Below are 27,879 nucleotides of genomic sequence, written 5' to 3' on the forward strand. Positions count from 1 at the left end.
ATGTGATGCTTCTTTATAAATTGTGATAAGCATGTGTTGAAGAAGGAAATGACAACATTATCTAAATTTGGTGACATGTTATATTAATGATTTAATGGCCAGTGCAAAAGATGATGCGATAAGAGGCAAAACATGTCAACCGACTGATTCTGGAAGGATGACAACATTCCTCATACCAATTGTGTGCCATTTACATTCTTATTCTTCAAAATATATGGGTGTAATATATTCAACGAAGCAATTGTCTTAGTCAGCATGGAGTTCCGTTTAAAAAATTGGCCTCGCTGTCAAGCGCAACGCCGTAGGGTTTACCGGTCCACTCTGGCTTCTGAATTTCTAACCTATGCATTTATATATGCATGTGTATAACCTATTCAAATGTCTTCTCAATTTAAATAACAGGATATGAATGTTTTAAAACTAATAAGTTGTGCACTGAATAGGCATTTATGTAAACTTAATCAGATGACAATGTTGTTACAGCAATTGACCAGGAGAGGTCCAGAATGAGTTAGATGCATCCTCCCTAAAGAACTTTATGTACATTCAAGTACATTCTCATCTCACATGATTATGATTTATACTGTTTGGAAAAACTGGTGCTCCCACCTTTGTCTTCTCAATTTAAATAACAGGATATGAATGTTTTAAAACTAATTGTGTTCTGAAAAGGCATTTATGTAAACTTAATTAGACAGATGCATCCCCCAAAAGAAAACTTCATGTACATTCATGAAATAAAAATGTTTAAATCCAATCTCACTACTGCTAAACAAAGATCTGAGGACATCCCATTAAGTGTCACATCAGAACTACCAATCAGAGCGTCGCTTACCAGATCATGAAAGTGACAGTCGGAATGTGATTTCTAATCATGCAACCTCGAAAACTTTAACACGGGGTATTCCGAACGATAGTTACGGGTTTAACGACTGTATCCATACAATCTAGACCATTCATTTGCCATTCCAGAATGTTCTTTTGTTTGGGTTTCAAATTTTTAATCGAGAATTTGTCAAAATATGTTTCGAAGCGTAGTCGCCAATTTGAACTTAGTGACGTAAAGCACGAGAAAGCTGCCTTCTGATTGGCTAATGTCGACTTCTTGTCAGTCCTTCCATTGGTCGGTCAAAGTTCGCGCAAGGTCGGTCTGACGTGGCCCGTAATGGGATGTCCTCAGATCTTTGTTTAGCGATAGCCAGAACTAAGATCTGATTTTAATGAGATTGGTTTAAATCAGACCGGGCTGGAGCAGAATCTGGGAGCTCCTAGATTATAGTTATAACCCGGGGTAGAATCTGGAAGCACCTAGATTATAGTTATAACACGAGGTAGATTCTGGGAGCTCACAGAGTATACCCCAGGAAAGCCCCAGAATCTACCCAGGTATACTTTGAAAGGGTGGTATATTTTCAGACTTTACGCCAGGATTCAAACCTACAATCATAGGTTTCTGGCGTGCCCAAGGGTGGCAACTCTGCACAGCGAATCGCGGCGCCTTAGACGACTGGGCCAGCCGTAACCCCCTGAACAAGATAGGCCAATAACATGTCTGTTTTCGGGACATTTATCTGTTCCAAATCTTTCTCGGTGGTAGGGATATTCTCTGGTGTGCAATACTTTTTGGCCATTGTACAGTTTGATATGGCTGGTGTTAGCAACTGGTTTCTCTCATCAGTCTTGTTAATCCTGTGTTTTACTGTATCAGTGCAGCCTAACTCTGTCTCATCTGTCCATGAGAACCTCTTGTTCTCGGCATACACTCAATGTCTGATAGAATAAATAAGTCCAAGACAGGAGGAAAGTCTTTCGTGGTTAATGCATCAAGTTATCGCCAGTTAATCAATTCCTCTTCTGGTGATACTCTGTCAAAATCTAACAGCTTGGTAAGGCAGACATGCCACTTGCCCGATGAGGCCAGTCTTAACCCCTGGTTTCAAGCACAAGCAGAATCACCCAGATTAGACCCTCTGATGGGGTAATAACAGCTCGCGGCAATGACACTGTATTGATGGTCATATTGTTACCAGGTTAAGGCTTATTAAGGGCTTATACTCATCTATATGTCATGAAAGTGACACTTCATTTCATCCATTTACTAGGGTCACTAGCCTTGCGGTTAAAGCATTCCCTCGTCACGCAGAAGACCCGAGTTCGATTCCCGACATGGGAACAATGTGTAAAGCCCATTTTGTTGTCCCCTGCCGTGATATTGCTGGAATAGTGCTAAAAGCGGCGTAAAACCATACTCACTCATTCACTCACTCACTCATCCTTTTACTCATACACAAACAAACCTCCTACAGCACCTGTCACTAAGGAGGGCTTGACCAAAATACAAATGTCCGACTGGCAAAAGGAAATTTCTGGATCCCTGGTAACAGCAAAAGCAACCCAAGCATTGTGTCGTCTAAAACAACAGGTCCCCCTTCCCTTGACCGAAGCCCAGTTTGTTAGGTCGCTGATGCTAATTGGCTTCAGGCGATGCTAATTAAAGTGATGCGGGCAAGACGACTGAGAGTTGGAGTATTGTTACCCTCTAAAACACATCTATACCTAACCTTGTTGTGGTTGTCTAAGCTACCCAAACCATAGAACACCACCTATACATGAAAGATAGTATAAATATCGATCCAGAAGTGTATACAAATTTCCCCAAAACTAAATAAGCAACCCTAAAGTCCCCCAGGTTGCCCTTCTTTTTAGGACATACCGTCCTCGGCAAAACCACCAATTGGCCTGGTGGGCCCGTGTGCGAAATACACATAATGTTGGAAAGCGCATGTTAAAAACACCAACTCTCTCTCAGTGTATACAATATAGAAATCTTATCAATAAAAAACACACCAATTATATCACTACTTAAACGTACAATAGATATGTGTACCCTTCTCACACACGAATCCCAAAGAGAGACAGGTAAGCCGAAATTGCTGAGGCAGAAAGCGACCTCTTAAACACTTAAAGCAACAATAACAGTGTCTACAGACTTACTATCACCTTCCTCGGAACATGCTCTGAGAGGTCTATATATGCTCATCATTGTTGTATATATTTGACAGCTACCTCTACATATGATGTTCATGTAAATAAATCTGTGAATATTAGCCAGCACATTGCAAGGGACACCAGAAATGGGCTTCACACATTGTACCTATTAGGGAATCAAATCCTGGGCTCATCAGGCTCTACTACCAAAGCCTTTACCCAACCTCCAGCGTTTATTCTGAAGATGAGTGAGTGAGTGAGTGAGTATGGTTTTACGCAATATTCCAGCAATATCACAGCAGGGGACACCAGAAATGTGCTTCACACATTGTACCCATCTTGGGAATCGAACCCGGGTCTTCGGCGTGACGAGCGAACAGTTAACCACTAGGCTACCCAACCGACCCTGGATTGTCTGGTCCAGACTCGATTATTTACAGACTGCCGTCAGGATCGGGTGGTCAGGCTCGCTGCCTTGGTTGATGCATGTCATTGTATCCCAATTGCGTGGATCGATGCTCATGATGTCAATCACTGCATTGTCTGGTCCAGACTCGATTATTTACAGACCACCATCATATAGCTGGAATATTGCTGAGTGCTGCGTTAAACAACAAACAACAAACACAAGGCGCAGTATAGGCAGTATAGAGCTCTGAGACTTTCTAAGATTAGCTATGCGCCTAATCAATCTGTACAAAAATATATGAAACGCAAACGTACAATCTCATCTGGTCCCAATATTCCGAACTGGACCTTCTTCACCAACATAACTGGGGCATTCGAGTCTCCCACGTACGCCATTGTGAAATCATGTGACGACACGGCGTTCCATGAAAACAATTGTCGTCAATGTTTCCAGGAAAAGCACAGAAGCCACGCCTTTCTTGCATACCGTTGCTGTGTCCCCAAAGCTTTGAGATAAGATCGACCGCTTAAAATGGTCGGAAGAACAAACTACGTTAGACAGAAACATAAATCTTCCTCTGTATATTTTTCAAGGGGAAACGGAAGCCTTTTTATTCAGGGCCTCTGCTTGTTTGTCCAAAGTCTGGAGACAGCCGTCATGGCGTCCCGACAGTCAAGTCATGTCGGCTTATCTCTTGACCGTCGGAGCCCATCTTCTCGGTTGTCCATCTCACGGCAAAACTCCAACACAAATTTCAGTTATTATCTTTACTATAGGCATATTATCTGTTTCTGTCGTAGAGTATTTATTGTGGTCGAGGTGTGAACGCACCATTCTGTGTATGTAAAACCATCAATTTTGTATTTGTTAACTAGACTGGTCCCCTGCCCTGCTGCTTCGTCCCAGATAACTAGCAGAATTGCGGTGAGTAGTGCAAGTGGTCTAATGCAGGAAAACCAGTCCTGTTTGTAAACACATTGCGAATCATTTCTATTTTAGCGCACCTGCGACCTTCACCTTCACTTCGGTTTAAATCGCGCCGGCGGAAAATGACGACACTGAACGATTGCACAACGAAGCCCATGCTACACAAATGTTAAACCCGTAGCTGTGCAAAAGGTATAAATAGGCAGAGGGTCGGACGGAGAAGCCATCGGTCCGACATTGGGCCACTCAGCCGATGGGAAGCAAGACTGGAAAGTCTTCGAATTTAAAGGCTTCCGTTCCCCTAGACACAAGACAGGGGAACGTTTATGTTTCTGTATTCTTATCTAGTCTAATAACTAGTCCTATCGACTGATCCATTCCTCGTAATTACGAGGATTTCTTCATATCGCCTGGAACGCATCGCCGCGCCATATTTTCACAATGGCGTACGTGGGAGACTCGAATGCCCCAGTTATGCTGGTGAAGAAGGTCCAGTTCGGAATATTGGGACCAGATGAGATTGTACGTTTGTGTTTCCAATATTTTTGTACAGATTGATTATTGACTCTTAAGAAATCTCAGCTTCGATAATCATGTGAAAAAAATGCCATTCAACACTATTTTCTTTTAAAAAGAGCACTTTGAATGTAGGCCAATTTAGATCTGTTTATGCAATAAATCGATTACAAAACCGCACCTTTCCAAATACGATGGTCATGTTATGGTTTCTTTTGTCATTTCCTTAGCAGTTGACTGCAGACTTGTATAGGCTGCATGTAGATGAAGTGCTCACTCTTATATTTTCAAGTGGTCATGTACACCCTGCAACATAATGCTGAACATTGTTTTCTTTGTATAAGTTAGGCTTGTTACATTGCTTGTGGGCCTCTAAAGCGTATGATTTCAAATGTAACATCACATCAGCAACACTGTCGGCCAGTATAGCAAAGATACATTTCCTTAGATTAAAAGACTTAAACTCTACATTGTTGAAAGCTTCATGAAACCCCATGGAAGTGTAAGTTTAGGTGTCTGTGAATATAAATACAAAAGTAAACATGCAGTTGCAGTTGTTTTTTTATTGTTAAAAACACAAATTCAGAAAGCCAGGAATAGGTGAAATAATGGCTTGTATGATGAATTGATCTTGTATTGATACATGTCCAGCGGTAGAAAGTAATGTTTTTAGTCCACTAATCCTTATAATGATAACATATTATATAGCAAAACTCTTAATATTATAATAACAATGGCATATTTCTACTAGTCCTTATGATACCTTAATTATTGGGCAAGGACTACAGAACGAGTGCCAATTTCTAATGCTGATGTCATAACGATTAATAATCCGTTATTATGGAAGGTTTAGACATAAACATTTGTCTGAGAACCAAGGTGTGTACTATTTAACATAAACTACTATTTTGAAAAACAGCTCATAAACTAGTTTTGATATATATATATGGACGTTTTGACAGAATGTTATAAATAATATATTAATGGCCTGCTTTTCACCCCCTCCCTTAAAAGATGTAGAAGCTGACCGGTTGCAGCGTTAGAAACTAACATTTTTAGTCAACTAGTTCTTAGCAAAACCCTTAAAAATGGCAATTTTCTACGAGTCCTTATGATACCTTAACTATTGGGCAGTTTGGCAAGGACTACAGGACTAGTGCCAATTCCTAACACTGGGTTGTCTCTGAAAAAGATGTTTGAGTCTACTAGCTGGAACATGACAAAGCATAATTTTCAGTAGAGTTTAGTTTTATCATGTGGACTATTTATCATAACAGTCTGGCTTTGGACTAGTGACTAGAGTTGCAGGCTGATGCTTACTCATGAAGCAGTACAATACAAAGTCATTAAAATGCATTTCACAATACAAAGTGTCTTAGGACCACTTGAGAGACCACTTTAGTTTCTAACACTGTAACATATGGTAGTTCAACTCTGGGCAACACCGATTCATGGCTAGAACTGGCCCCAAGTATCCTACCTATACTACTTAAAGAGATTGGAAGGTTAGGCTAGGTTGACTTTGGGATACTGACTCATTGCACCCAAATAGCGTGTGGTGCATTTTATACTGTATTACACATGGGTTAGAAATGAAAATTGCGAAACTTGTGCAAATATCATTCCTAGTGCACCAGTTTATAGTACCGTCAATTGGAAGTCATTGTTGACGTCATTCGAATATTGTTGTGACTTAAAGTTGGACTGAAGTCACACTAGAAATGACTTCATAGCTGAAGATTGATGTCATGGGACAAATTGTTTTTTTAGGACAGCGGTTGTGATCAGTGCATTTTTTGAAAGGGGAGCTCAAAAGGATAAAGAAATAATGGGTAATAAAGAAATTATGACACAAGTGTGTCATACTGATTTTGCGAAACTAAGAATTCATGTATTACTCTCGCTCTTGAAATACAAGAATTTTGACACTTGTTTTTGTGAAATGTGGTGAGTAAACCATCCAGATTTTCACTGGTCTTGCACAAATGGACAAGTGTCTGTCTAACAGGGGCATGTTCCACAAAGCAATCTTGACTCGAAGACTATTGTGACTTTTCATTAGTCTATTCATTTAGTTATCACAGTTTTTTAGCAAAGATTGCTTTATGGTATGGGGCCCACATTTCATGTTTGAAGACCTTTTTACAATATTTTAGCTTTATTAAAGGTTTAGTCGTCCATAGCTAAAGTGAGTTGTTGTTTTGCAGAAGCGAATGTCTGTGACCGAGGGGGGCATCAGATACTCCGAAACCCAGGAGGGTGGTCGACCCAAGATCGGCGGCCTGATGGACCCACGACAAGGAGTTATAGACCGAATGTCCCGATGTCAGACCTGTGCGGGCAACATGACAGAATGTCCCGGACACTTTGGGCACATTGAGCTTGCCAAACCAGTATTTCATGTTGGATTTCTTGTGAAAACAATCAAAGTGTTGCGATGTGTCTGTTTCTTCTGCTCCAAGATGCTGGTGGATTCCGTAAGTGTTTTTTTATACTCTGAGGAAAACTGGCTCTTGTACCCCATGCTTGTCTAACAAGCCAACTAACAGTGTCGAGGATAAGGTTGTTTAAAATGTTTGACCTTTACAAATCAGATATCCAGCAATCTGTTTTGTGATAGGGTCCAAGGAAATGATAGCCTGTCACAGGTAAATGATACTATCGAAAATCAATACAAAACTAAAATTAGAATCTATCTAGTGTAACTAGGTAGGTGTACCCCACATATATATACTCAGGGGTAATTTGACTATTCATTGATCCATCTGCATTTTGCAGCAATTGAGCTGGAACTCCCATGTAAGTGCCTTTGGCTGGCAAACTGGGAAAAACCTTATCATTTTTCTTACCATGTTCTTATTTTCTCAAATAAGTAGGTGTTTTAACATTTCATTCAATGCCAAAGTGTAAAAACAAATTCTTATGCCTTTTCAATCATCTTATCAGTTGCGTTATCAGTGAATTACAGGTCACCCCCACAATACCATAACGTGGTTATTATTGGATATGACTATAAAACTACATGAATCGGAATTTCTTTAATTCCAGTGTGGCAATTTGTACTGACATTGGCTGCAGACTTTGGGTTGAAATATCAGCCTTTGACCATGTTGACAGTGATTTGTTTCAATTATAAATTTACTGTCTCTGTTTCAATTATAAACTTACCGGTTCACTGGACCAACCATGACAACAGCACTTAAAAATACCTGTACATTCAATATTTTGGACCAGTTTATATTACCGGTACCTCTTTTACTGTTAATTACTGGTAAATAAAAACACTGCCCTGAGCAGGTCTAGATGCAGGGTTTTGCAGTGACTTACAATTGTGGGGATCAAGGGGACCACAATTATTAACTTACGGGTCCTTGCAAGTAATATGAGGGTCCTGTAAAGTAATGAAATGGTGTAGTGTACTGTGTGTTTTGATAATTAGCCTATGTGAATCAGTGATCCGGTGGACAGTGGTCATGTTTGATGGATGAAATAACAGGCACCCATACTGCTCGATTTGCTGTAGGTACAATGAATATCATTGTGCATCCATTCTCTACATTTGTACTGGATGCACATATGTGCATCATGTAAAAAACCCTGAGATAAATATCAGAATATCATGACCCTGATCTGTTAATCGTGACGTCCCAAGTGATATCATAGATGTGGCTTGATTTGCAGACCGTGGCTTAAAACACTTACCCACCATTTCCACATTATTAAGGCATAGCATTCCCTGAAAAGAGGCAGCATACATACAGACAAGCTTGTCTTGTGTTGAGATAATGACATCAATCAGCCAGATCAGTCATCTGTACTTTTGCTTTATATCATAAATTAATTTATGCCTGTACAGGGATTTATCTAGACCTGCTCAGAGGCTGATATTTGACCTCTAGTCTGCAACAAATTCCTCGGATGTATTATTTACGAAAATAAGGACTTTCATATAAAAGCCAGTTTTGAACAATGTCACAATTTGTTTCCATGTTTACCTGACAAGGTCACTTTGTTTGCATCCCAGATAAATCCCTGCCAATTTCTAATTCTGGTTAGATTTATATGTTATATTGGGGGTTCAAATGATTATTGGCGACAATGCTTGTTGTAAGCATGGTAAGATAAGATAATGTAAGTGGCAACTAATCAGGTGGTCAGACTCACTGACTTGGTTGATGCTCATGATGTCAATCACTGTATTGTCTGGTCCAGACTCGATTATTTACAGGCAACCATCATATAGCTGGAATATTGAGTGCGGCGTTTAACAAACAAAACAAGAAAACAAATGGTTAGAAAGTTTTGTGGTGTTAATGATAATACTTCACTACAGTTATGACATTCATTTTGAGTAGTAACAACTTAAATACATTTTTTTAAATTGACAAGGGAAATAACAAAACAGCCAACTTACAATTTGATTTTTGGGACATTTCTTTCACTGTGTTTTCACCATGTTCCCAAAGTTTGAAGTTTTGTAAACAAATATCTTATTTCAATCTCTGGATGAGCATCCTGATGGTTGCCTGGAACCATCCCAGTGTGATATTTTTTCACTGATTTTAAGCTTGAGGTAGTGTTTTGGGTTAAAAGAGTAGTGGTTCTTGTCCTAAGTAGTACAAATGTAATGCTAATAATTTTTGAAGGACCTAAGGGGTCTATTATTACTATGGAATTAAACCTCATGGAACCAAGGTCCCCTCTTGATTTTGAACAATGTAAAGCATTATGAGTTGTATGAAATTGTGACCATGGTAATCAGCTGATGAAACAAGTTATTTAAACTTTTGTGTATTTTACTTGGACAGACTGGTCCCAAAATAAAAGACATTCTCAACAAATCCAAAGGCCATCCTCGCAAGCGACTTGCTCACGTGTATGACTTGTGCAAGAGTCGGAAAATTTGTGAAGGTGGAGATGAAATGGACAAACGAACTGAAGAGGAGGATCCAACAGGAGAGAAGAAGGTATGTACCATTGGTAGTCTGGGGTAGCAATACATCAACAGAGAAGGAGATATGTACCATTGGTAGTCTAGGGTAGCAATACATCAACAGAAAAGGAGATATGTATCATTGGTAGTCTGGGGTAGCAATACATCAACAGAAAAGAAGGTATGTACCATTGGTAGTCTAGGGTAGCAATACATCAACAGAGAAGGAGGTATGTACCATTGGTAGTCTAGGGTAGCAATACATCAACAGAGAAGGAGGTATGTACCATTGGTAGTCTAGGGTAGCAATACATCAACAGAGAAGGAGATATGTACCATTTGTAGTCTAGGGTAGCCATACATCAACAGAAAAGAAGGTATGTACCATTGGTAGTCTAGGGTAGAAATACACCAACAGAGAAGGGGATATGTACCATTGGTAGTCTAGATTAGCAATACATCAACAGAAGAGTCTTGGGGCAGCAGTACATCAGTTTTAGTGACAAGACATTGCAAGATACATATTGGTTTGCCCATGACTTACCTGTATCTTGTGTTTAACCGTTTGCTATGAAGTAATGTGGCTCATTTGTACGAACTGCCGATTTCAGGGCCATGGTGGGTGTGGCAGATATCAACCCAAACTGAAGAGAACTGGTCTTGAGGTGGTTGCAGAATGGAAAAATGTGAATGAGGAGTCCCAAGAAAAGAAATTGATTCTGTCAGCAGAAAGAGTGCTTGAAATCTTCAAAAGAATTTCTGATGAAGAGTGTATGATTCTTGGAATGGACCCAAGGTATGCTCGTCCTGATTGGATGATTCTGACAGTGTATCCTGTGCCGCCATTGGCTGTAAGACCAGCTGTTGTCATGTTTGGCTCGGCAAGGAATCAGGTGCGTTGCAACCCCTTCTATAGGAAATATTAGTGGAGTGTCATTATGCGACATTCAACATGAAAGTCCAGGGGCCCTTGTCATAATGTTGAATGCCAGAGATTGAGAGGGTTCTAAGATTCAAGTACTACAGGAGGTAGATCACCGATGACACCAGGACCCCCCTTAAGTTAAAAAGATGCACAGACTTACAAAGAGTATATTTTTCTCCCTTCATGTTTGAGAATTTTTACCTTGATTCGGCCTACTCAGCAGTTTTCTGTTACTTCTTAACTTTCATCTACATAAGGTGCAAACAGAGAATCACAAATGCCCAATGATGTAAACCACTTTAACGTCTTGACTAGCTGATAGTTACGTTAAACACTCTAATTTTTTTCTGAGGGCTACATGCATAGATCAGTTTAAAGATTTAAGAGACCTAATGACATCAGAAACACCTAGATAAAGGGAACTTCCATGGACTTGTATTATCCATCCTGGGCTCTCATCCTGTATCTTCTGCATAGTTGTCACCAGCATTATCATCCATGGAAATGCAGGGATAGAAATGTAGTGTCTTGCAACTGTGCCAGAGGGCACGCAATGTTCAGGAGTGCCCTTTGGGAATAAAGGGAGCCAACAAGAACAATGCTTCTTTGAACCTGTTAAATGTCATTTCCCCATGAGATTGTCTGCACCCTCCTTTTCATTGAAATTGATAATAGTGATACCTTTTTCAGTTTGTGAAACCCAGGATTATTTTATGAATGCTATGTCCATGTTAATGTGTTCATTTACCAGGTGAATTTCTCTACAGTAATGAGTGGCTTCATCATGTTTATATATAGACGTGTGTAAAAGTATGATTTCTAGGCAGCAGTGCCATTATGATTTTAACTGTGCCATTGGTACTGCAGTATAATGAATGTCGAACTCTGAAGTGGAATAAGAATTTTTATCTTTGTCTTCTGATTGATCCAACTTGTTGAGTTTTATATCTGTGACATGTACTTTGAGCATTCCCTCAATATTGTCACTTTGTTAATTTTCTATCCTTCATGAGGTCAGTGAAATAATGTCTTTCTTGGTGGTAGGATGATTTAACTCACAAGTTGGCTGACATAGTGAAGGCCAACAACCAGCTTCGACGTAATGAACAGAACGGAGCTGCCGCTCACATCATATCTGAAGACACAAAGATGTTGCAGTACCACTGTGCCACACTGGTAGACAACGAGCTGCCCGGTTTGCCCAGGGTGAGTCACACAAATATCTCGTCGCAGGGTTAGAGAATATAACATGTCCGCAAGTCCGAGACTAATACAATTCATGAAGGACTACTCAGTGTTCGACACTAACACTGGACTGCTGGTCTGAGTCAAGCATATTTCTCAGATAAAAGATAAAAACTTCCCAATCTCAATTTGGTCCAAATTACCATTTTCCCATTCCTAATTGTATTGCCTGTCCAGGGCACTTAATTTTGAATCCTGGGTATATATCTATTACAACATAGAACTGACAGTTCAAATACAGATGGAAATATGTTACATAGATGGACACTGATGTTCAACCAAACCGCTTCTTTACTGCCTTATATCACCTCAGATATCGGTTGAATTTTCCAGGCAGTACAAAAGTCAGGCCGTCCCCTGAAGTCAGTAAAACAAAGATTGAAGGGAAAGGAAGGTCGAGTTCGAGGAAACTTGATGGGAAAGCGTGTGGACTTCTCTGCACGTACTGTCATTACGCCAGATCCCAATCTGAGAGTGGACCAAGTCGGTGTTCCCAGAACCATTGCACAGAACTTAACATTCCCAGAACTTGTCACACCATTCAACATCGACAGGTCAGTGGCTCGGTCTATCATGAAATAAGTTGATAATATTCTGCATGCTTGCAATATATTGTATAAAATCATATTCTTACTTTTTTCGGGCTGTAGAGTAGCCTAGTGGTCAAAGTGTTCACTCGTCATGCCAAAAACCCGGGTTCTATTCCCCACATGGGTACAGTGTGTGAAGCCCATTTCTGGTGTTCCCTGCCGTGGCATTGCTGAAATATTGCTGAAAGAGGCGTAAAACCATACTCACTCACTCTTACTTATTTCCTAAATTTTAACTTGCATATTTTGCGGTGATTTTTATTTTATTGTGACATTTGAAAGCCCAATGATGTAAAGCACTTAACGTCTTGACAAACTGATAGTTACGTTAAACACTCTAATTTTTTTCTGAGGGCTCATATGTCACATCACATTAAAGCAAAACACATCACATCAGGATTCCATGTAAAAAATAGGTGCAAGTGCACTCCATGCTTGTCGTAAGAGGCAACTTGTGGTTGATTGCATGTCATTGTATCACCATTCTAAATGCCACTGAAAGATGTTAATGATCATGATGTCAACCACTGGATTGTCTGGTCTAGACTCGACTATTTACAGACCGCCGACTTATAACTGGAATAATGCGGATTATGGCTTCTTCCCAGGGCCGGTCGGGTAGCCTAGTGGTTAAACCGTTCGTTCATCACACCGAAGACCCGGGTTCAATTCCCGACATTGGTACAATGTGTGAAGCCCATTTCTGATATTGCTGGAATATTGCTAAAAGCGGCGTAAAAACATACTCATTCACTCACTCTTCTCATCCCATCCCATCCCCTCTCACATAATAAATGAATTCCATGGTGTTCAGCTTAAAGCTATGTCTCATATTACTGAGTGTACATTACAGAATGCAGGAGCTGGTACGTCGTGGAGCCAATCAGTATCCTGGAGCCAAGTACATCATCCGAGATAATGGAGAGAGGATCGATCTCAGGTTTCATCCTAAGTCGTCAGATCTCCATCTTCAAGTTGGCTACAAGGTTTGTAGAGGCAAAAATATAAGACAATTTGTCCATCATTTGTGATGATGTTTCTTGATAAATTGTTGAAAGTAGCCTTGTGCCAATTTCAGAAAATCAAGGTTGATGAAGAATATTCAGAATGAGATCTTTGAATATATTAATAAGAAATGTTTTGATACAGTTTGACAATTTGATGATGCTTTAACTTGTCATTTAATTATTAGATGATAGCAGTCATGATAAGCTACAAGAGCTGTGTGATTGGTTTGCTTGATCAGTGTTTACTGCCATGCCCTATGATGTAAAACACTTAACGTCTTGACTATCTGATAGTTACGTTAAACACTCTAATTTTTTTCTGAGGGCTCAACATCATGAGGCATTAAGCACATTGTAGCTCGAAGGAGGTAAACAGAAGTGACTAGAAATGATTGTTGTTGTGCTGTTATCAATTTCTCAAGGTGAATGTTGCTGTTTGTTGCCCTACAGGTGGAGAGACACATGCAAGATGACGACGTGGTCATCTTCAACCGACAGCCCACTCTCCACAAGATGAGTATGATGTGTCACAGGGTCAAAGTGTTGCCATGGTCCACTTTCCGTCTCAATCTCAGGTATGTTGTCTAAAGAACAAAATAGAATGTTAGGTTCTACTTGGGAACTTCACTGACCAGGATGCACAAGCTTATTAAATGTAAACAGTTACAAAAGAGAGAGAAGTCAAGAGTTGTTAATGTATACCACAAGAAAATTAAGATTATATTTTAACATGATCTTCTTCACAGAAACATTAACAATCTGAAAAGGATTGGAGGATATGTGCTTGCCCTGTGATGCTATCATTTAACGTCTTGATTTCCTGAAAGAATACGTGAGACACTCTAATTTTTTTCTGAGGGCATGAGTTTGCAATGTCAGTTTCCTTTTGATGACTTTCAGGTACAAGAGCAATGGTTGAATTTTCTGATAACACTGACCTTTTCTTTTCTTTCTAGTGTAACCACTCCCTACAATGCTGATTTTGATGGTGATGAGATGAACCTTCACTTAGCGCAGTCACTCGAAACCCGGGCTGAAATTCATAACCTGGCTGCTGTCCCTCGTATGATAATCACCCCCCAGGCCAACAGGCCTGTTATGGGTATTGTGCAGGACACGCTGTGTGCTGTCAGGAAAATGACAAAGAGAGATGTCTTTTTAGACAGAGTAAGGGTCATTTCTTTAACCTACTCTAAACTGTTTATGATGGTATAGAAAAATTATGACTACACATTCATTGGGTATTTAGTAAATAATCCTTGATGGAGCTTTGAAGTTGAAGAGAAACGATGTTTGGTTATGTGTTTGCTATTGCTGATCATGCCATCACATATTGGTAATATGTTTTGTCCAGGGTGACGTGATGAAACTGCTGATGTTCATGCCGACATGGGACGGCCGGCTGCCGATTCCAGCCATCCTCAAACCCAGGCCCTTATGGACAGGGAAGCAAATCTTTTCCATCGTCATCCCTGGTCGAGTGAATGTGACGAGGACTCACAGCACACATCCAGATGATGAAGACAAAGGGCCGTACAAATGGATATCTCCCGGAGACACAAAGGTATTAAATGACTGGGTCAACTTAGCCCTGAACATGTACGAAGAAAATTGTCACTTTTGGTTACAGCTTTCAATGGCCATTCATAAGCCTAAAATGTTGTTAGTCATTGAACAAGAATTATGCGGGTGTATTCCTAGGTTCATGGGACCCCATGGTGCAATAATGCTCAGATATTGATACAATTAGCGTAATATTGTACTCAATCTCACTGTTGCTGTGGAATTTGATATCAATGAAGACCTTTGGCCTCCAGTCATGGGAAAACAATTTCATGATCCTGCCAACACTCTTTATTTCTGAAAGACATGTGACATGTCCTTGATGAGATTCAAAGTTATTGAAATTGTTTGTTCCACAGGTCTTGATAGAAGATGGTGAGTTGATCTGTGGAATCTTGTGTAAGAAGACTCTTGGTGCCACATCTGGAGCTCTCCTGCATATTGTCTTCATGGAACTTGGCTTTGACACAGCAGGAAAACTGTATGGTAACATTCAGACATGTGTCAACAACTGGCTGCTTATTGAGGGGCACAGCATAGGAATTGGAGACACCATTGCTGACCCAGAGACATACATAGAAATTCAGGAGACCATCCGTAAAGCCAAAACGGAGGTGATAGAGGTCATTGAAAAAGCCCACAACGACGAGTTGAAGCCTTCGCCTGGTAACACACTTAGGCAGACTTTCGAGAATCAGGTATGAAACTGATTGTAGTATATATTCACAGAGATCCTTATTTCCCCAGAGGCTAATATTAATTTGGCCGATATAAATTTGAATTTAATGTTTCCAAAGTAATGTATAAGTAAGAATACCACTGGAGTAATGTTTTTTGCTTCAAAAGGTATCCATTCAACTCATGAGGCGGCTAGGGTTGTAATCTTTCCAGGGAACTGAAAATGAGAACATTCACCATGAAGATCCATGGTAGAATAGGTCTTCAGCAACCCATGCTTGCCGTAAAAGGTGACTAACAAGATCGGGTGGTCAGGCTTGCTGACTTGGTTTTGAGCATGATTTAGGTTGTGGATTTGGTGCATTATTATTATTATTATTGACGATCTTTTTATGTTCTGTCATGCTTCAGGTCAACAGAATCCTGAACGATGCTCGTGACAAGACTGGAAGTAAGGCTCAGAAGTCCCTGTCTGAATACAACAACTTCAAGGCTATGGTGGTGGCTGGATCCAAAGGATCGAAAATCAACATCTCTCAGGTACACTTGGAGAACAGGCAGTTTCCTTAATACTCAAAATCGTGATGTATCTGATGACCTCTAGTATTTAAATATGGATGCATTTCTTCTTTACAATCTGCTGGGTTCATAGTTAGAATGAAGGGGGGTGGGAGGTTGAGAAGAAACAACTGTTTGGCCTGCTTGTGTTCTGAATGAGGTAATAACAACCTGATAGATGATAGTGTCAGTGATCCATTTATACGAGCTGAGAAAACGAATGTCCTGATATATTGATTGTATTCTTTCCAATATTTCTGTATATACTATACATAGATTTCCAAACTATCCCCCTTACAAACTGTCCTAAAGTGCAGAAATAGTTATGATAATAGTTGTATTTGTTAAGTCCTCATGAACTTACTTTATTTTTCTTCAGGTTATTGCCTGTGTGGGACAGCAGAATGTGGAGGGTAAACGTATTCCATTCGGTTTCAAACATCGGACACTGCCGCACTTCATCAAGGATGACTACGGTCCCGAGTCTCGAGGCTTTGTTGAGAACTCCTATCTTGCCGGTTTGACTCCTTCTGAGTTCTTCTTCCACGCCATGGGCGGAAGAGAGGGTCTCATTGATACTGCTGTAAAAACTGCAGAAACTGGTGGGTAATCAGGCAGTTGCGTTCAGCAGTAAGGATGAAATGTTTCTATTTCTCAGATTTGCCATCATTGGATTAAAATACCAAAGCCTCTCCCTTAATTTCTTACACTACAGTAGCAGCATAAGCAGCAGATACCTCTATTACTGACATTTAAACAGCAAACAGGTATAGGTTGAAATGAAATATTGTGCACTCAATGATGATAGTCTTGATCAGAGATCCTATGATGAATCAACTGAATCACTCTAATTTTTTTCTCTGAGAGTGCAGTGACATTTATTCTGTGAGATAGACATGGTAAAACATAAGCTTTATGCAGCTGTTTCCGTAGGACAATATACTATCATTCTGAGTGGAACCATAGCTGGATGTGTAAACACCACTGTCTTGATTTCCTTGGGGAATTAGCGACTATGTTCTCTACGGTTCTGGTAATTGCAGTGCAGAGTTGTCCCTTAAGACAAATCACTGTGCAGAGGACTGGTCGGTTCGGAGTCTGTATGCTTTGTTTGAGTAGAGTATTCATGTTATCTAAGTGGCCTAGCACAAAAAAATCTGTATTAGTCCAGACAACACACACGCACATGTCGCTATATATTGCAATAATCCGTAAAGAGATGTTAAACCCCGTTTCACCTCGCCACCAACAGTTCCAATCTGCGTAAAACTCGTTCAGTTTTCTGCTTGACAGTGGCTCACGTACATAATCACTTTCAGGTTACATCCAGCGTCGGTTGATCAAGGCTATGGAGAGCGTGATGGTCAAGTATGATGGCACAATACGTAACCAGGTCGAACAACTGGTCCAGTTGAGATATGGAGAGGACGGTCTGGACGCCACACATGTCGAGTTCCAGAGTATGCCTTCACTCAAACCATCTAACAGAGCTTTCGAGAAGAAGTTCAAGTTCGAACCAACAAATGAAAGGTATGTTAAGATAGATGCTTTAGTCAGATTCTTTTGACTCACTCAACTGTAGGCTATGTAAGATGATGAATACATGACACTTTTTTATGGATAGCAACTTCTTTTTGTTCTTTGTGCGACGTTTCAGAGCTACTTATTGTTCCTTCATGAAGTTGCTATCCATAAACAAGTGTCTTGTAATCAAGCACGATACGTTCACCAAGTTCCATACTTTGAATATACATTGGGGATTTCATGCTTAAAACGTTCAGATTTTCATGATTTAACAAAAAATCTTTAGTCTAAATCTGTAAAATATAATTCATGAGGACAGTATCCATGCTGTAATTTGATTGGCTGTATTTGACCCATCACTATCCTTATAGCAGTTTCTGGCAAAAAATGTCATTAGAAACCAATTTATATCTATTAAAAATGCATGTTACATCTTTAAAAATACCCCTGATGAGGTTTACTTTAATAAATGGATGTTCAGAGCTTTTGAACGAATCCAAACATCGAAGGAATTGTCACCCTTGTTTATCATATTAAGTGTCGAAAACAGGTATTTTCAAGTATTTTCTCATGTTGCTGAGCGGAAGCCACTGTTATCTGGAAATAGATGATCATAGATATTTTATTTTAAAACCAAAAAAAATTTAATTTTCCTTTTTCGTGAACAATGTAAATAAAAAAAGAGATAGGTAAGTGGATATTGTAAAATCTTATGTTTGCTGAAAATCGCCTCAATTTTTGCTTCTCCGTGCTTTTTCTGGGCATTATGAATGTGTTGTCATTATTAAGAACAAACTTAAATAAGTTGTAAATGAATTATTTGAATAATATAATAATAACTTTCCTATTTATAAACAGTAGGATGAGATCTTTCAAATGTTTGCATGACATGCAGTAGTAAAGATATTTACAAGCTGATATTTTCTTTGATAAGTGTAGCTTCATCTGTCACCCCAAAGTCACTGGGAACTAGCAGCAAACACTTCTGGTCGACTGGTGTTGAAAGAGTTAAACATCCAGACTTTCATAATATGAAGATATGTTGGGTTTTTTTTGTAGGGATCTGAGGAAGTGTTTGTCAGAGGAGGTGATCAAGGATGTGATCGGTGACCCAGCTGTCATTTCTGAGCTGGAACGTGAATTTGAACAGTTGAGGGAAGACAGAAACGCCCTGAGACAGATTTTCCCCACCGGGGATGGAAAGATTGTGTTGCCGTGCAACCTGATGAGAATGATCACAAATGCTCAGAAAATCTTCCGAATCAACACAAGAAAACCAGCAGATCTACACCCGATCAAAGTTGTAGAAGGTGAGTCATGTGACTGAATGACGATGTCCTGGCAACACCAAGGTCATCTATTGTAAAATCTCTGGAGATCTTTGACAAAATAGCACTCCCGTATTCATTGTCTAAACTACCTTGAAAGGGAGACACAATGGCTATCTGTATTGGCTGAAGTAACTTGCTATCCTGTTACATTGCAAATTACCAATGTCTCTAAAATAGTATCAGTTTTCAAATCATGATGTACTGTTTGAGTCTCGGTGTACGATTGAAGTGTTAGCTTTGCAGCATTTCTAAAGGGATGTTTGTTTCCTCCTCTTCTGTCAGGTGTGCGAGAGCTGTGCCGTCGACTGATCGTGGTGGCTGGAGAGGACAGATTGAGTGTCCAGGCTAACGCCAATGCCACCATTCTCATGAAGATTTTAGTGAGAGCCACACTTTGCGCCAAACGTGTTGCCAACGAGTTCAGACTGTCTGCAGAAGCATTTGAATGGATCATCGGTGAAATTGAGACAAAATTCTTACAAGCTCAGGTATGTTATAGAATGATTCCGCTATTTGTTTCTCAGTGCTGATTGTTGTAGTGGTGGTTTTTGACACAACAGGAGATGGAGAAAATGGGTAGTCCATCACTATTTATCCCCCACCATGCATGTGCATTTAAGTTTTGTTGTCATTGACTCCACAGTAAATGTGTCCTGTGATGAAAACTTTGGACATGACCTTCATGATCATATGTCAGACACTCTAATTTTTTTCTGAGGACACTGATAGTTTTTAGACTAATTCTTAATTAATTATTTTTGTGTGTTATTAGTTAAAAGAAATACTTTTATCTCCAAACTTTGGTGCAAATAACACATTTTAGAAATGGTCCAGCTGATTTTGAAATGGTTGTTTGGTTTTCACTCCCTCAGGTGTTCATCTTAACAAGTGAGGTTATTGGAAGCATCTATAGGGTTTGTAAGGATCAGTAGTATTTTCCTTAAAATATAGTTATGAATCATAATCAGGTCCAAATCGACCTGTTGACTACCACTGTAGAGATCTGTTCTCTACAGAAATGTTTGTGGCATTTGCTAACACTCCTGTGTGATGTTTGTAGGCCCATGCAGGTGAGATGGTAGGAGCCCTGGCCGCACAGTCTCTGGGAGAACCTGCCACACAGATGACACTGAACACTTTCCATTATGCTGGTGTGTCTGCCAAAAACGTAACCCTGGGTGTACCTCGTCTGAAGGAAATCATCAACATCTCCAAGAAGCCCAAGACCCCCTCCCTGACTGTGTACCTCCTGGACCAGGCAGCAAGGGATGCAGAGAAGGCCAAGGTGAGTGACGAGGCTAGAAGATGCATCATGGTGCATTGCCATGGTCTTGTCTTTCTGGGTAGGACTTGCATGATACGCAAATTTCAAAATACAGTACATTTCGTGGAGTGAAGTCATAATATATATATCTCAACATGAAACAAAATATTTACACCAATTGATGCTAAAAGATTGAAGTTTAATTCAACTAAAATATTTTGATCCAGAGTCTATATTTTTTGTTGGAAATACAGAGATACAGGTAGAATGTATGGCACTCAATGATGAAGCTCTGTTCATACTTGCAATGATGATACATTTGTAAATCACTCTAATTTTTTATCTGAGAGTGCCTACACTGTCATGTGCATATGCTTATGGATTGTAGAATCATTTAAGTAATGATATATATTAAAGACAATGATGTCTGTAAGACATTGATGGGATGTGTTCATATAGAGTGATTGTTGCTGCTCTACAGGATGTACTGTGTCGACTTGAGCACACCACGTTGCGGAAGGTGACGGCTAACACAGCCATCTACTACGACCCCGACCCCATGAACACTGTGATTGTGGAGGACCAGGAATGGGTCAGTGTGTATTACGAGATGCCCGACTTTGATGCTTCCAGGATTTCAGCCTGGCTGCTCCGCATCGAGTTGGACAGGAAGCGTATGACAGACAAGAAACTCACCATGGAACAGATCTCAGAGAAAATCACTGCAGGTGTGTTAAATTGCTTTAGGCTACTGAATCCAGTGCATGTTGGGATTCCTGGTCCCTATACTGGTCGTAATAGAAGGAGACTTAATGGTTAGTCAGGCTGGTGACCTGGCATGGATCCCATCTCATAATATCGATCACTGGATTGTCTGTTCTGGACTTGATCATTTACAGGCCACCATCATATAATGTTGGAATACTTCTAAGAGCGCACACATACCTAGTGTTAACATAGTTGATCTTTATGATCTTTTGAAAGTTTGATATGTCCTGATGTGATTGTATGAGCAATGCTGTGTCCTGATGTGACTGTATGAGCAATGCTGTGTCCTGATGTGACTGTATGAGCAATGCTGTGTCCTGATGTGACTGTATGAGCAATGCTGTGTCCTGATGTGATTGTATGAGCAATGCTGTGTCCTGATGTGATTGTATGAGCAATGCTGTGTCCTGATGTGACTGTATGAGCAATGCTGTGTCCTGATGTGACTGTATGAGCAATGCTGTGTCCTGATGTGACTGTATGAGCAATGCTGTGTCCTGATGTGATTGTATGAGCAATGCTGTGTCCTGATGTGATTGTATGAGCAATGCTGTGTCCTGATGTGATTGTATGAGCAATGCTGTGTCCTGATGTGATTGTATGAGCAATGCTGTGTCCTGATGTGACTGTATGAGCAATGCTGTGTCCTGATGTGACTGTATGAGCAATGCTGTGTCCTGATGTGACTGTATGAGCAATGCTGTGTCCTGATGTGATTGTATGAGCAATGCTGTGTCCTGATGTGACTGTATGATCAATGCTGTGTCCTGATGTGATTGTATGATCAATGCTGTGTCCTGATGTAAGGCAAAGTAGCAATAATTTGAATTCCTATTTTCCAGGTTTTGGAGATGATCTGAACTGCATCTTCAATGATGATAATGCTGAAAAACTGGTTCTGAGAGTCCGAATCATGAACTCCGATGAAAGCAAAAATGAGGTATGAGGAAGAAACTTTATTTCATCATCTTCTGTTGACTGGTTACATATTTGTAAATCTGTTCTCTGATACAACTGAGGCTGATTTTCTTCCATTTCCTGACCAGTGAAGTGTTTTTACGCTCCGACCAGATAATGGATGTATGTCTGGAAGAAATGTCCTGCTATTGTGCACTCCATGATGATAATTAGGATTCATATGTCCTGTGATGAATCAACTGAATCACTCTAATTTTTTTCTCTGAGAGTGCAGTCCTGTCAGTTCTATATGAAAGACAATGTCTTAACGTAAGCAGTTTTCATACGATGGACTCCCCCTCTGTGTTACAGGAAGAGGAAATGGCAGACAAGATGGAGGATGATGTGTTCCTCCGGTGTATCGAAGCCAACCTCTTGTCTGACATGACCCTCCAGGGCATTGAAGCTATTGCCAAGGTGGGTTGTTTCTTTAACTTCCTTATACTTTGTGAAATCCAAAGTTAAAATATGTAGCATCATGCATTTGTTACTGTCAGTGAATTGTGCGAAGTGAAACATGAAAAAAATAAATGATGAACTTACAGGTGGAGATTTACATTTTCTGAACTTTAATTGTATTTGTCAGAAAATAAATGTAAACTGAATTGAATGTGCATGCTGAAAGTGATCTAGTTCTATTGACTTGATTATCCATACCCATTTTTCTCACGCGTGATTCGCAGTGAAGATTATTTGCATGCAATGTTGTGGTCAGTAAAGCCATGGTCTTCATTCACATCAGGATCCAACATTTCAATGCTTCCTGTGTTTGTATCCACTATCTCATGCATATGCAATCTGTGCTCAGGTGTATATGCATTTGCCAACCACTGATGACAAGAAGCGTATCTTCATCACTGATGAAGGAGAGTACAAGGCTGCTGCTGAGTGGATTCTGGAGACTGACGGTACCGCCCTGATGAAGGTGTTGAGTGAACGAGACATCGACCCCATCAGGACATACACTAATGACATTGTGGAGGTGTTTGCTGTAAGTCCAAGTCAGAATACATTTCTGTGTTAGAAAGATACCCAGATGAAATATCAGGTTGTGTCTTAAATGTAGATTCCTTTTGTGGTCATACCTGAAATTTCTGATGTTGAGTTGAAATGTGGCAAACAAGTGATTTTGGTTTTTTTTGCCGAAATTAAATAATTTTAATCACTCGGCATAAGAAAAATATAGATTGAAAGATCTTCCAAATTTATTGACAGATCTTCCAAATTTATGGCAAGATCTTCCAAATTTATAGAAAGATCTACCAAATGTATAGAAAGATCTTCCAAATTTGAGTATTTTCTACTAGTTCTATGGATTCCATATAAATCATGCATTTTGATTGGGACTGCAGTGAAAGTCTTTCTTGGTGCCCCCAGGATGATAATGCTGAAACTATATTTGTTACCTCCCTTGCCTGATGTGGGTCTGTGATGTTTGTTAGATGGATCCGAGTTGTTAATTAGGGGAGGACTTGTGGTCCTGTAGTATTGGAATCTAGGACCCCTTCACTCTTCAACTTTTAGAGCTGTGAGAACCACCCCTTAGTTGATGATGGTCATCATTGTTATTAATGATGAAAATCTTCTTGTTTCAGACGTTGGGAATTGAGGCTGTACGAAAAGCCATTGAGAAAGAGATGAACCACGTTATCTCCTTTGATGGTTCCTATGTCAACTACCGTCACTTGGCACTTCTGTGTGATGTGATGACAGCCAAGGGTCACTTGATGGCCATCACACGTCACGGTATTAACAGGCAGGAGACGGGTGCACTGGCAAGATGCTCCTTCGAGGAAACGGTAGGAAGTTTTGACATTCATAAGATTAGAAGGAAAGCTCTGTAGTGCTTATGTAAATGGACCAGGCAGATATGCTAATACAAATTTGGTTAAACATAAAGAGTAAGGTCAATCTATGATGAATAATTATAATTGTTTTTTATCAACGCTATTTGCATGAGAAAAGTCTGAGTGAAAGAAGATTTAAATGTAATCAGTTTTCATTTGGTGAGGCTTGCTTCCTACTACATTAAGACTATTTTTATCCTGAAAAGACATGTATGTATTGTATGAAAGCTAAGTTGCTCATGAAAGATCTGTGATGACCTGTTGTCAGGTGGACATCTTGATGGAGGCAGCAGCCCACGGGGAGCACGACCCGATGAAAGGTGTGTCTGAGAACATCATGCTGGGACAGCTGGCCAAGATCGGCACTGGCTGCTTCGACCTGCTCCTGGATGCAGAGAAATGTAAATACGGCATGGAGATCCCAACAGCTGGTGGCTCAGGAATGATGTCAGGTAAGGAACTACTCATTATGTTTGAATGTGCCAAAAATATAGTCAATGTATCAGAACGTTTTCACCGATATATTCCCCTAGTCCAGTTTCTGTATTGTCTGGTCCAGTCTCAATTCTTTAAAGGCTGCTGGAATATTGCTGAGTCCGTGTTAAGCAAACGGAAAACAAGCATGACGGCTATGAAGTAGACATCACTTTGCACTGAATAGCTTATTGTTACTTTACCTGTGAAGATCCAAGTTAGAATAGGTCTTCAGCAACCCATGCTTGTCGTAAGAGGCGACTAACAAGATCATGTGGTCAGGCTCAGTGACTTGGTTGATGCATGTCATCGCATCCCAATTGTGTAGATCAATGCTCATGATGTCAATCACTGGATTATCTGGTCCAGACTTTATTATTTACAGACTGCCGTCATTTAGTTGGAATATTGCTGAGTATGGCGTTACTTCTGTGTATTATTTCCGCCATCTGTTTGGACTGACTTTTCATCATTTCATTTGTCTTGCAGGTGCAGGAACTGGTATGTTCTTCGGCAGTGTGGGCAGTCCTGTCAGCGGCATGTCTCCACAGATGACCCCCTGGAACCAGGGAGCCACACCCGCCTACGCCAGTGCCTGGTCCCCTGGTATTGGCAGCGGCATGACCCCTGGTCAGGCAGGTTTCTCTCCGTCAGCTGCCAGCGAGAGTGGCTTCAGTCCCGGCTACAGCCCTGCCTGGTCACCGCAGCCCGGCTCCCCAGGCTCGCCAGTCAGTCCCTACATTCCCAGTCCGCGGGGCGCCATGTCGCCGAGCTACTCACCGGCGTCGCCATCCTACATGCCAAGCTCGCCAGCCATGACCCCTCAGAGTCCTGGCTACTCACCAACAAGTCCGTCATACTCGCCATCAAGTCCTGGTTATTCACCAACTTCCCCGAAATACAGTCCGACTTCTCCATCATATTCTCCAACAAGTCCAAGCTACAGTCCGACTTCTCCATCCTACTCTCCTACAAGCCCCTCCTATTCTCCAACAAGCCCCAGCTACAGTCCCACATCACCATCCTACTCCCCTACCAGCCCATCCTACAGTCCCACCAGCCCATCTTACAGCCCAACTTCTCCATCCTACAGTCCCACATCACCCTCCTATAGCCCTACAAGCCCCTCCTATTCTCCTACCAGCCCCTCCTATTCCCCCACAAGCCCATCCTACTCTCCAACCAGTCCAAGCTACAGCCCAACTAGTCCCTCGTATTCTCCAAGCTCTCCTAACTTCAGCCCCCAGTCACCTTCCTACTCTCCGACCAGCCCATCCTATAGCCCAACAAGCCCCTCGTACTCACCCACGAGTCCAAGCTACAGCCCAACCTCCCCAAGCTACTCTCCTACTAGTCCTTCCTACAGCCCCAGCAGTCCCAGCTATTCGCCAAGCTCGCCCAAATACACTCCAACCAGTCCATCTTATTCCCCAAGCAGCCCTTCCTACTCCCCAAGCTCTCCACAGTACTCTCCAACATCCCCCAAATACAGCCCAACGAGCCCCTCCTACTCCCCAAGCAGCCCCAAGTATTCCCCCTCGTCCCCCAACTATACCCCAACCTCCCCCCAGTACAGCCCCCAGTCTCCAGAGTACAGCCCCTCCTCCCCTCAATACAGTCCAAGCTCACCGCAGTACTCTCCCTCTTCTCCTACCTACTCCCCAACTAGTCCGAAATACACCCCAACCTCCCCAACATACTCTCCTACCAGCCCCAGATACTCCCCAACCTCACCCACGTACACTCCAACAAGCCCCAAATACTCTCCAACATCCCCCACATACACCCCAACCACACCCAAGTACTCCCCGACTAGCCCACGTTACTCAGGCCAAGGTGAGGAAGAGAGTGATGAAGACTAGATCTCTGCACTGGATGACCCTAACGGAGTCCGTGTTCTGGATCAGACTGTTAAAGTTACCCTCAAATGATTCAGAGACCGCTGTACAAAGAGTGTTGAAGGATTCACAAATGTGCCTGCAACAGCCAGTGCTGGCGGACAAGATGTGGATCTGGGTGTATATTATATACAAACTGACGTTTATATTGAATTTCTTGTTTTCCTGAATATGAGATGCTTGTACAAGATGTTGATCTAGTTATGTATTATTTACAAACTTTCTTGTCTGTTTATCTGGAAATGGGATGTCCATTGAAAGAATGTATGGATGTTGCTGTTTCAGCAATCTGAAGAGAAAATGAAAAAAAGAAGTTTCAAAGCCTTATATGGAAATGTATATATTTTGTACAAACTGTAAATCTCAAATTTATAGTGTTCCTGTTGGTACAGAAATCAGTGTGGCTTAGAATAGCAAATAAATTATTGCTACCAGATTTCTTTCCATAAAACCGATCATTACTAATGTAGGAAGTCATGTCTTAAATGCTACTTCCTCATCAAAAGTCTGTTGTCCATGATCAGTTCATATTCCGCACCAGGTATTTGAGGCTATTGTTTTGTCGTCCTCAACTAATGTTTGTATGTAATACAATGCCTTTTTTCATGGAATACTTGAAAATGATATAGGTATTTATTTGTAAATATCTTGAATTGGTCATGGCAGAATATTTTTATTTTATTTGAATGTGCAAAATATGTAACATTAACCAGGGTCACCAGTCCGGTTGTCATGTGCTGTAACTTTTTCCATTGTGTCGTCGAACAACTTTATGATTTCATGATCATTTTGATTCTGATAATTTCTCAAAACAAAATGATCATGTAAGCAATTGCCTTTGTTGAATATCATAATGGAGATACGTGAATGGTGATCAATGGTGGCGTCATTAACTATTGTAAATATTGTATATAAACATTGACTGTAAATATGTCACTTCAAAATCATGAAGAAAATCTTGACATTTTGGTATAAACATTGTTGAATTTTCAGTCAATAAGGTTCGCTTGCTGACTGTGGAAAGGATTATTTTGTGTGGATGTTTTTCATATGATTTGAGACATCTTGTTGGACAAAGTTAAATTTTTGCATGACTTGTTTGCTATTACGATCACAACTTAAAAAAACAAAACAAATTGACACTATTTTGTTTTGTAATAGCACATACCATTGTATGGTTATCAGTCATCTCTTGTGTTTCATAGACGAGGATAATCATTTAAAATGTACCCTTTATGATTGAATTCAAGTGCTGTCTGATCGAATAAAGTCATCATGAAAATATAGTTCTCTTTTGTGATTTGTCGGATTTGAAAGGGACACAGGTGGCTGTTTGTGTTGAGAGCTGCTTTTGTCCCCCATGGCTTTAGGTTCAAATCCCAGATTCACTTCACCTTCACCTTCACCAACGTCAGAACAGTGCTCACTGGTTTCACCCACGGTGACCGCCTCTGTAGTCTAGTCAGGGGCGGTCAGG

At 40.6% G+C, this 27,879-nt stretch overlaps 1 protein-coding gene and 1 pseudogene across 1 annotated transcript; one reads left to right on the forward strand and one right to left on the reverse strand.

Annotated features, from left to right (window-relative positions):
- The window catches only part of LOC139448537 (DNA-directed RNA polymerase II subunit RPB1-like), a 46,324-nt pseudogene extending 42,532 nt beyond the window's left edge, over positions 1–3,792 (reverse strand).
- Positions 3,793–4,543: 751 nt separating this feature from the next.
- On the forward strand, positions 4,544–27,671 carry LOC139448530 (DNA-directed RNA polymerase II subunit RPB1-like). Its single transcript, XM_071230085.1, has 24 exons — positions 4,544–4,846; positions 7,048–7,317; positions 9,649–9,807; positions 10,385–10,666; positions 11,743–11,904; positions 12,277–12,497; positions 13,387–13,519; positions 13,991–14,115; positions 14,497–14,707; positions 14,895–15,104; positions 15,463–15,801; positions 16,193–16,321; positions 16,719–16,941; positions 17,659–17,869; positions 18,923–19,173; positions 19,477–19,682; positions 20,255–20,479; positions 20,940–21,186; positions 22,069–22,166; positions 22,496–22,600; positions 22,992–23,174; positions 23,779–23,982; positions 24,299–24,482; positions 24,994–27,671. The coding sequence occupies exons 1-24, from the start codon at positions 4,766–4,768 to the stop codon at positions 26,364–26,366; spliced, it is 5,832 nt and encodes a 1,943-aa protein (XP_071086186.1). The 5' UTR covers positions 4,544–4,765; the 3' UTR covers positions 26,367–27,671.
- Positions 27,672–27,879: the final 208 nt, after the last annotated feature.

Source organism: Haliotis cracherodii, unplaced genomic scaffold (genome assembly GCF_022045235.1).
Source record: "Haliotis cracherodii isolate W230 unplaced genomic scaffold, xgHalCrac1.p SCAF_7, whole genome shotgun sequence".
NCBI lineage: Eukaryota > Metazoa > Mollusca > Gastropoda > Lepetellida > Haliotidae > Haliotis > Haliotis cracherodii.